We start from the raw sequence: 9,685 nt of genomic DNA, 5'->3' as shown, positions 1-9,685 counted from the left end.
CGCGGATCAACGTATGGACGACGGCATGGCGATGGTTTTCGACGCCGCGGAGCTGCAGCACGAGCTGGAGATTTTGGGTCGTCCCGTCTTCGAGGTGGAGTTAACGTGTGACAAGCCAAAGGCGATGCTGTTCGCCCAGCTCAGCGACGTCTCGCCGGATGGCGCAGTGAGTCGCATTTCCTTTGGCGTGAAGAACGTGACACAAGCCGCAGGCGACCAAAGAATTGAATACCTCCAAGAGGGGAAGCGGGTTCGTGTCAGGGTTCTGCTGAACTATTGCGCTCATCGTTTCACGAAAGGCCATCGTATTCGCCTCTCTCTTGCGAACAGCCAATGGCCAATGTTTTGGGTATCGCCTGAGATCAACACCCTGTCGTTGGACCTCAGCACGGCCACGGTGCGGCTACCCACGTACCGCGGGCCGGCCATTGCCGGTCCAAACCCGCAGCCAGAAACAGCCGCTCCCACCCCCCTCACGGTCCTGCGTGCGGGGTTTGTGGATCGGTCCATCACTTACGACATTGTTAAGGATGAGTGGACATGCATCACAGATGGTGTGGGCGGTGTCTTTGGCGAGGGAGTTTACCGCTTCGATGAAATTGGCACAGCCGTGGAGCACAACTTGAGGCGAGAGCTAAGACTCTCCAACAAGGACCCGCTCTCCGCAAGGTACGACATCAAGCAGAAGATGAAGATGGGGCGCCCTGGATGGGAGGCGGATATTGACATTGACACTCGCCAAACGTGTGACGCGAACTATCTTTACGTAACCGCGGAGATACAAGCAAAGATGAATGACGAGATCGTCTTCGAGAAGAATTGGTCGCGTCAAGTGTACCGTGAAGGGATGTGAGTACTGAATGGGGCCGGCAGGCTGGGGGAGTGGCAGCCGCCTCCCATCTCTGTCTGTCATCACTCACTTTTTTAATATTGAGCAATAAAAGTAACCAAAACCTTTCCCCTCTCCATTTATGTTTTTTTTTATTTTTATTTTTACTTCGAGCGCATATGCACATCTACGGTTTTATCTATTCAAAGGGAAAAAGAGGTGCCAGGGTGAGGGGGGGGATCTGCAACCGTGTTTGGTTTATTTTTTGTTAACTATTTTTTGGGGATAACCTGACAAAAAGATATGCACGAGTGAAAGGGAGAAATGTATGGGATGGGCTTGGGAAGTGAAACTGGATCAAAATGCCCTCTTCTTGACTTGTTGAAGGGCCTTTGGTTGGTTAGGAATCGTCTTTTTTTTAAAAATGCCCCATCCAAACTGACATGCACGTCCACGCACGGAGGGGGACGGAGAAGCCGCAAGACTTTTTTTTTCTTTGCTTAACTCTTTCCTGCGTTTGCCACCTTTAAGGGACCACAGATCATTCCCATTGTTTTTTTCTTTTTGTTGTTGCTCTTTATCCGCGTGTCTTTATGTTCATGAGATAAAAGTCGGTTCTTTCATATTTTTAAACTTCACATCGGGCACTTCTGTTTGAGATCCAAATGGACGACATGCATAACACCTCGCACGGAGACCATCACGGGGGCACCGAACACGGGGGCCATCATCACGTCGGGCATCACCATGGCGGCTGCAGCGCCACCACGGGGCCATACTCGTTGGGGCTGCATGTGGGAGCCATTTTTATTCTTTTGTTTGCGTCGTTTCTGGGGACGGTTATCCCACTTGCCGGGAAGTATGTGCCGTGTCTGCGGCTGAGCCCATTCTTGTTTGTTCTCGGCAAGTGTGCGGCGACTGGCGTGGTGCTGGCCGTTTCGCTACTTACCATGATTCATCACAGCATGCACAGCTTTGCAGAGGATTGTATACCCAAAGGGCTCCATGCTGATACGTATGACGCGTTTGCATTGCTTTTTGCGATGATTTCGGCGATGCTGATGCAGTTGCTTGATGTCTTGTTGGACGGCATGCTACAGAGCTGGTCAGCTTGCGATGCTGGAGCCCACACCTCGACAACTGTGGGGGAACCGGGAAATGAGCAAAAACAAGACGGCAGATGTGCGGGCTCATGCGGTATGGAGGGATGTGGAGATCAGCCGGGACCGAGTTGTGAAATGGGAGGGTGTTGCCAGAATCGTGGGGCCCTTTCTGCAGCTCACCTAAACAGTGCGAGACGTGTTGCTGCTGCGATTTTAATGGAGTTTGGTTTGGCTTCGCACAGTGTGTTTTTGGGTCTTTCTGTGGGGATTGCAAGTGACAAGGACATGAGGACGCTGCTTGTGGCGTTGTCATTCCACCAGCTGTTGGAGGGGATAGCGCTGGGCTCACGACTGGTGGAAGCCTCCATGAGTGTCATGCTTGAAGTGGTAATGACAATGATCTTCTCCGTCTCCGTACCTCTGGGCATCGCGATTGGTGTCATCACAATGAAGGGGACGCATACCTCCATGACGGGCCCGGCGTTTGTGGCACTGCAAGGGGTTGTGAACGCCGTGGGCGGCGGCATGTTACTGTACATTGCATTTTCTCTTATTTTTAACGATTTTCCGGCAGACATGCGGAGTGTCGCTGGGCCAACCGTGGCGCATTGTGGCTGGAGACGCTGTGCAATGTTTGCGGCTTTCTGGGGGGGAACGGCTGCCATGGCTGTTCTTGCCAACTGGCACTAGCTCTTTGTAATACATGGACGCATTATATAATGGTTAATGATTCTTGTTGAGGGACAAAAGAATAAATAAGTACATTTTTAAGGCGAGGAACGAGGAGAGTTAATTATTTTTACGGTTTTGTGACTGGGTGCAACTTAATGAGAGCCATATTTATATCTATATTTATTACTTATTTGATTTGATTTATTTATTTTGGTTAAGCGTGAATGGTCGAAGAGTCGGAAATAAAGCGAACAAAACGGAAGTAAATTTAAACGGCATTTTTGGTTTTAGGCATAAATTTTTTATACCATTTTTTTTTTATTCCCTGAGGGTGGTGGGGACGGTGCATATTTGAGTTGCGTCCCGGTGTTCATGAGGGGGGCCGGGGAAAGGCACCACAAGGAGCCGTATGAATGACGGGGCGTAGAATGCTTTGCGAGTCTGTAGAGATTGGTTTGGCCGTACGTGTGCCCAGTGATGCGCCCAGCATTAATGCCTTTTTTCGAATGTACCACTGCGTGTGTGTGTGTGTGTGGTTCGTCGCAAGGCGCGGGTTTTGGACGCCCAACCAGCCCGCATTCCCCGTCACGCGTGGGAGTGGATGAAGGTCGAGTTAAGCACCTTCACCCTTTCGTTAGTGGTTAATGCGCATGGACAATGATAGGCCATCTCGGACACTTGCCGGGCAGTAATTTTATAAAGTGCATTTATAGTCATAAAGGCATTGCGGGGAAGAATGCACAAATTTTTGTTATCCTCTTTCTTTAAAGGTAATTTCAGGCATAAAAAATGCCAGCCACGCATCCACGTCCTGTGTTTCTCACGTGTGTGTGGAGAATGGGAGCAATGCGGCACCTGTAGGAGTGATGGTGCTTGTCTCGTTATTGTTTAATGCTGTCTGAACACTGATTTATATATAAAAATATATAAAAATATATATATTTATATATTTTCTTATTTCTGTCTCTCTCTGTGTGTGTGTGTTGTCGTTGTTAATATGCCTTTGTGACCGTGCAATCCAAGCATGCATGTGCCTTTGCTGGCCTCAGGGTGCTTTCTCCAGCAACCCCCTTTTGTTCTTTTCATCCACCGCCGAAGAGGCAAGGAAGAAAAAAAAGATTTATTTTATTCGGGGCATTTGCTCCCTTTCTCCAAGACACAATGAACAACGTTGAGTCAAGTGACGCGCACTTCCCAAGCCGTGTACTGCAACAGGCAGGGGCAGAGTCTCAGCAGTCACAGGCTTCAACCGCACGGATGTACGCCCGCCCCGAGCTTGCCTGTACCGAAACGAAGGGCGAATATTCTGTTGCGCTCCACATTGTGGCAATTTTTGTTCTTCTGGTCGCTTCTCTTCTCGGGACGATGCTTCCGCTCGCAGGCAAATACTTCTCGTTTCTTCAACTACAACCCTTTCTAGTTGTTATTGGGAAGTGCATCTCCTCGGGGGTGGTGATGGCCGTTGCCATGGTACACATGATGAACCATGGCGTTCTTGGCTTAATGAAGGACTGTGTGCCGGAGTCTTTACAACAATCGTTTGATGCATTTTCACTTTTGTTTGCGATGATTGCGGCGATGCTGATGCATGCATTGGATGTGCTCATGGACTTAGTGCTTGAGAGTTGGGCAAAAAATAACGCAAGCGAGGCTACATCACAAATAGAGCAAGCGCAATTGCCAGAAATGGAGACGACGACAACCAGGCAAGAAATGCCGGGTGCAGGATGCCACAACCACGGGGAAATTTACACGGCTCGACTAGACAGCGCGAAACGTGTCATTGCGGCCGTATTCATGGAGTTTGGTTTGGCCTTGCACAGCGTGTTCCTGGGCCTTTCGGTGGGGGTTGCAAATGATTCCCAGACGCGGTCGCTCCTTGTGGCGCTGACATTTCACCAGTTGTTTGAGGGCCTGGCGCTGGGCTCACGGCTCTCGGAAGCATCCATGAACTTCAGACTGGAGTTGCTGATGACATTTATTTACGCCGTCTCTGTTCCATTGGGCACCGCTGCGGGTCTTGTCACCATGAAGACTTCTGACATTTCCATGACGGGCACAGGTTTCGTCACCACGCAGGCGGTGCTCGACTCGGTGTGTGGCGGCATCCTGCTGTACCTTGGCTTCACCCTTATTCTCAACGATTTCATGTCAGATCTGCGGCAATATGCCGGGGTGAATGCGGCGCATCGTGGCTGGAAGCGGTTTGGCATGTTCGTGGCACTGTGGGGAGGGGCAGCCGTCATGACGCTCCTTGGGAAGTGGGCGTAACCCAAGCGGCTCTTCCCAGCGGTCTCTGGCACGCAAAAAACAGGCCAAAGCATCGGGTAAAAACGGTGAAGCTAAAGCGGAAGCTGCACTCCATCAGTAAACGAAAAAAAAAAAACAGCAACAACAACAAAAAGAGTTGACTGTGAAACACAACAACAACAATGCATACACAATAATTTGCATGGAAATGGAGGGGATTGTTTATGTCACAAACGCAAAGCAAACAGAGCGGAATTTAAGGAAGTTGGAAATGGGAATGGCGGGTATGGGTGCGCCTAAGCCGCAACCAACAGCAGGAATTTACTCTGACGCGGCAATTGGTTTAAGGGAGTTGTGGGAACGCACAACAGTTAACAGTATGGACGGGCGGGACACAGTAAAAACGAAAAAAAAAAAAAAAAAAAAAAGGAGAGTTGTGTAGGGAGACAATAAGGTGATTTTTGTGCTGACAGCACCTCGTCTCTCTCTCTCTCTGTGTGTGTGTGTTTTTGTGTGTTTTGTTAGTGCGTCCTTCACCCTCCTCAACAAGAGGTCCAGGAATAATAAATGGTAGATGTCTGTAGCCCCAGCATGCAAGCAGGAAACCTGAAAACGCAGCTTTTGGCTTTCAGACACATCCTCACGAGAAAAAAAAAAAAAAAAAAAAAAAAAAATTACTTTTTATGCCCTGCCTTTAGAGGGCAAAATAATGGAGAACTTCTTTAAATCCAATGGGGGAATTAACAAAAAACGCGGCCGCAAAGAAAAGAGTGGCATCAAATAACAGAAAAGAGGAAAACACCACGCCACGATGTTAAACCTAAAAAAAAACAAAGAAAAGGCAAAAAAAAAAAACGAGAATGTCTAATAAGCCGAACTTTTCTGCACAGCGTTGCTGTGCTCTATACTACCTCCGCAAGTTAAATTTGAAGCAAAGAAAAAAGTGGATGACAAAAAGAAGCAGTAAATAAAACCCAACTCAATAACGAAGCGCATTTTTTACCACCCATTACTGCTAAATTTGCCCAATACTCAACCTGTGCCATAACGGACTTCTTTTCCCCCCAGATTATCGCCACAAATTGCAGTTTTTTAAATCCTACCAACAGAATGAGCGAAAACGAGACGTGCGATGCGCTCCTCTCCCAGTACGAGTTGCTGAGGGGGAAGATGGCCACGCAGCACTGCGATGGCGACCACGACGGAGATAAGGATGAGCACAGCCATGGAGACTGTGGTGGCTCCAATGGACCGTACACGGTGGGGCTGCATGTGGTGGCCATCTTCGTCGTGCTTTTGTCGTCGTTTCTGGGGACGGTTATCCCACTTGCCGGGAAGCATGTGCCGTGTCTGCGGATGAACCCATTCTTGTTTGTTCTCGGCAAGTGTGCGGCGACTGGCGTGGTGCTGGCCGTGTCAACGATCCACATGATCCACCCCGCTGCTGAGTTGCTTGAGGAAGACTGCGTTCCGGACTCGTGGAAGGAGTCATACGACGCGTACGCGTTTCTTTTTGCGATGATTGCAGCCATAGTGATGCACGCGCTTGAGACGCAGTTGGTGGCGATGTTTGCGAGCGACGAGTCTCCGTCCTCTCCTTCCGGGGGGAACGGGGAAAAGGGGGACGCGAACGGGGATGAGGAGCGTGCTGACGGTGCACCCAGCGGTGATATCTACCGGCACCATCACAGCCACGTGCTCGCTTCCGTGGAAGGCGGGAGGGCACATCGGCTTCTCTCAGCCCTGTTCATGGAATTCGGTGTGACGCTGCACAGTGTGTTCATTGGACTGACGGTTGGCATCACGAGCGACGCGGAGACGAAGGCGCTCCTTGTGGCGCTGGTATTTCATCAGATGTTCGAGGGTCTTGCGCTGGGCTCGCGGCTGGCGGACGCGTCCATGCGCATTTCACTGGAGTTGCTGCTTGCGCTGATCTTCTCCATCTCTGCCCCATTGGGCACCGCGGTCGGTGTGGGAGCTGTCGTGGGGTCGAAGATATCGCTAACTGGAGCGACGTTCATCATCATGCAGGCGATCTTTGATGCTGTGTGTGGCGGCATCCTGCTGTACCTTGCCTTTGTTCTCATGCTGAACGACTTTCCGACGGACCTGCGGAAGCACGCGGGTGTGGGTGCGGCGCATCGTGGCTGGAAGCGCCTTGCGATGTTTGTGGCACTGTGGGCAGGCGCCGGGATTATGGCGGGGATCGGGAAGTGGCTGTGAGTAGTGGAGAGGAAGAAGAAGGAGGAGATCCTTCTTTTTGGTAAAATCATAATAACTTTGTGTGTGTGAGTGTGTGTTTGTAAGAGATATGCAGGCGTTGTGTTTTCCGCGCGTCTTGAATAAAAGGTATAAAGAGTTGTGCGTGTGTGTGTGTGTCACTGTTTTTGTGCTTGCACCGAGTGCTATTTTTTAGGTGCGGCGCGCTTTTTTGTTTTTGAGGGGAAGGGGTGATGCGCGCTGGGTTGTGCTGCCAGACGGCCGACAGAGCTGGGCGATGGCCACACCCTACGCGCTGCAGCACGCAGAGAGGATGGGGCTGGCACCGAGGCTGCCTTCTCCGCCAGGAATGGTGTGTCACGCAGAGGACACGGTGAGGGTGTGAGTGTGTGCATGAGTGGGTGAATTGGCGGCAAACGTGCCTTGCCGCGGCATGAGCGGGGCACCGGGACGCTCTCCTGTGACTGTAGTGGACCACCATTTCCTGTTTTTGTTTTGTTTAATATATATATATATATATATATTTATTTTTGTTCTTTTCTCCATAAACGTGTTTGGTGACGGGGAGGAGCCTGAGCCGGGAGCATCTGTTCGGGCCGCGGTGTTGTTCTTCGCTGTTCAGCCGCCGCCTCACCCCCGCCTGCGCAAACAACCCCTTGTACGCACGCTGCCTGTCTTTCTCTCTCCGCTCTTTTTTTGCTGGTGCTGTGTGATTGTGTGGCGCCTTTCCGCTGCCGCGGCACACGGGGCGGGCATCAGTGCGAGAAGTTCACGCTTTCACCTTCACAGCCAGAGTTTTTTTTTTTTTTTTAATCCTACCAACAGAATGAGCGAAAACGAAACGTGCGATGCGCTCCTCTCCCAGTACGAGTTGCTGAGGGGGAAGATGGCCACGCAGCACTGCGATGGCGACCACGACGGAGATAAGGATGAGCACAGCCATGGAGACTGTGGTGGCTCCAATGGACCGTACACGGTGGGGCTGCATGTGGTGGCCATCTTCGTCGTGCTTTTGTCGTCGTTTCTGGGGACGGTTATCCCACTTGCCGGGAAGCATGTGCCGTGTCTGCGGATGAACCCATTCTTGTTTGTTCTCGGCAAGTGTGCGGCGACTGGCGTGGTGCTGGCCGTGTCAACGATCCACATGATCCACCCCGCTGCTGAGTTGCTTGAGGAAGACTGCGTTCCGGACTCGTGGAAGGAGTCATACGACGCGTACGCGTTTCTTTTTGCGATGATTGCAGCCATAGTGATGCACGCGCTTGAGACGCAGTTGGTGGCGATGTTTGCGAGCGACGAGTCTCCGTCCTCTCCTTCCGGGGGGAACGGGGAAAAGGGGGACGCGAACGGGGATGAGGAGCGTGCTGACGGTGCACCCAGCGGTGATATCTACCGGCACCATCACAGCCACGTGCTCGCTTCCGTGGAAGGCGGGAGGGCACATCGGCTTCTCTCAGCCCTGTTCATGGAATTCGGTGTGACGCTGCACAGTGTGTTCATTGGACTGACGGTTGGCATCACGAGCGACGCGGAGACGAAGGCGCTCCTTGTGGCGCTGGTATTTCATCAGATGTTCGAGGGTCTTGCGCTGGGCTCGCGGCTGGCGGACGCGTCCATGCGCATTTCACTGGAGTTGCTGCTTGCGCTGATCTTCTCCATCTCTGCCCCATTGGGCACCGCGGTCGGTGTGGGAGCTGTCGTGGGGTCGAAGATATCGCTAACTGGAGCGACGTTCATCATCATGCAGGCGATCTTTGATGCTGTGTGTGGCGGCATCCTGCTGTACCTTGCCTTTGTTCTCATGCTGAACGACTTTCCGACGGACCTGCGGAAGCACGCGGGTGTGGGTGCGGCGCATCGTGGCTGGAAGCGCCTTGCGATGTTTGTGGCACTGTGGGCAGGCGCCGGGATTATGGCGGGGATCGGGAAGTGGCTGTGAGTAGCGGAGAGGAAGAAGAAGGAGGAGATCCTTCTTTTTGGTAAAATCATAATAACTTTGTGTGTGTGAGTGTGTGTTTGTAAGGGATATGCAGGCGTTGTGTTTTCCGCGCGTCTTGAATAAAAGGTATAAAGAGTTGTGCGTGTGTGTGTGTGTCACTGTTTTTGTGCTTGCACCGAGTGCTATTTTTTAGGTGCGGCGCGCTTTTTTGTTTTTGAGGGGAAGGGGTGATGCGCGCTGGGTTGTGCTGCCAGACGGCCGACAGAGCTGGGCGATGGCCACAGCCTACGCGCTGCAGCACGCAGAGAGGATGGGGCTGGCACCGAGGCTGCCTTCTCCGCCAGGAATGGTGTGTCACGCAGAGGACACGGTGAGGGTGTGAGTGTGTGCATGAGTGGGTGAATTGGCGGCAAACGTGCCTTGCCGCGGCATGAGCGGGGCACCGGGACGCTCTCCTGTGACTGTAGTGGACCACCATTTCCTGTTTTTGTTTTGTTTAATATATATATATATATTTATTTTTGTTCTTTTCTCCATAAACGTGTTTGGTGACGGGGAGGAGCCTGAGCCGGGAGCATCTGTTCGGGCCGCGGTGTTGTTCTTCGCTGTTCAGCCGCCGCCTCACCCCCGCCTGCGCAAACAACCCCTTGTACGCACGCTGCCTGTCTTTCC

The 9,685-nt window shown here is 51.8% G+C and overlaps 5 protein-coding genes across 5 annotated transcripts, besides 17 other annotated features; all 5 read left to right on the top strand.

Moving 5' to 3' along the window:
* On the top strand, positions 1-853 carry Tc00.1047053509197.50 (hypothetical protein, conserved; the record flags this gene model as incomplete). The annotated part of the gene is made up of 1 exon (XM_801015.1): positions 1-853. A coding segment is annotated over one exon (853 nt), but the record flags the coding sequence as incomplete, so codon positions are not given.
* Positions 1-1,132: a sequence feature (heterozygous, Esmeraldo-like haplotype).
* Positions 969-999: a microsatellite.
* Positions 1,133-2,075: a sequence feature (areas merged during assembly that could not be assigned to a particular haplotype. This can correspond to areas where the two haplotypes were merged or to regions with more than two copies in the genome that were merged during assembly.).
* On the top strand, positions 1,495-2,622 carry Tc00.1047053509197.39 (cation transporter, putative; the record flags this gene model as incomplete). Its single annotated transcript, XM_801016.1, has 1 exon — positions 1,495-2,622. The coding sequence occupies one exon, from the start codon at positions 1,495-1,497 to the stop codon at positions 2,620-2,622; it is 1,128 nt and encodes a 375-aa protein (XP_806109.1).
* Positions 2,076-2,853: a sequence feature (heterozygous, Esmeraldo-like haplotype).
* Positions 2,770-2,815: a microsatellite.
* Positions 2,854-3,358: a sequence feature (areas merged during assembly that could not be assigned to a particular haplotype. This can correspond to areas where the two haplotypes were merged or to regions with more than two copies in the genome that were merged during assembly.).
* Positions 3,359-3,440: a sequence feature (areas merged during assembly that could not be assigned to a particular haplotype. This can correspond to areas where the two haplotypes were merged or to regions with more than two copies in the genome that were merged during assembly.).
* Positions 3,441-6,681: a sequence feature (heterozygous, Esmeraldo-like haplotype).
* Positions 3,516-3,554: a microsatellite.
* On the top strand, positions 3,766-4,875 carry Tc00.1047053509197.30 (cation transporter, putative; the record flags this gene model as incomplete). Its single annotated transcript, XM_801014.1, has 1 exon — positions 3,766-4,875. One exon carries the CDS (start codon positions 3,766-3,768, stop codon positions 4,873-4,875), a length of 1,110 nt encoding a protein of 369 aa, XP_806107.1.
* Positions 5,254-5,282: a microsatellite.
* Positions 5,502-5,528: a microsatellite.
* Positions 5,965-7,077, top strand: Tc00.1047053509197.20 (cation transporter, putative; the record flags this gene model as incomplete). Its single annotated transcript, XM_801013.1, has 1 exon — positions 5,965-7,077. The coding sequence occupies one exon, from the start codon at positions 5,965-5,967 to the stop codon at positions 7,075-7,077; it is 1,113 nt and encodes a 370-aa protein (XP_806106.1).
* Positions 6,682-7,398: a sequence feature (areas not merged during assembly with more than two copies in the genome that could not be assigned to a particular haplotype).
* Positions 7,399-7,588: a sequence feature (heterozygous, non-Esmeraldo-like haplotype).
* On the top strand, positions 7,508-9,013 carry Tc00.1047053509197.10 (cation transporter, putative; the record flags this gene model as incomplete). Its single annotated transcript, XM_801012.1, has 1 exon — positions 7,508-9,013. One exon carries the CDS (start codon positions 7,508-7,510, stop codon positions 9,011-9,013), a length of 1,506 nt encoding a protein of 501 aa, XP_806105.1.
* Positions 7,577-7,602: a microsatellite.
* Positions 7,589-8,418: a sequence feature (areas merged during assembly that could not be assigned to a particular haplotype. This can correspond to areas where the two haplotypes were merged or to regions with more than two copies in the genome that were merged during assembly.).
* Positions 8,419-9,685: a sequence feature (heterozygous, non-Esmeraldo-like haplotype).
* Positions 9,509-9,536: a sequence feature (AT_rich).

Source organism: Trypanosoma cruzi, genomic scaffold, assembly GCF_000209065.1.
Source record: "Trypanosoma cruzi strain CL Brener 1047053517169 genomic scaffold, whole genome shotgun sequence".
Classification (NCBI taxonomy): domain Eukaryota; phylum Euglenozoa; class Kinetoplastea; order Trypanosomatida; family Trypanosomatidae; genus Trypanosoma; species Trypanosoma cruzi.
Note: the sequence above shows the minus strand (reverse complement) of the source record. Positions and strands in the feature narration are given on the sequence as shown.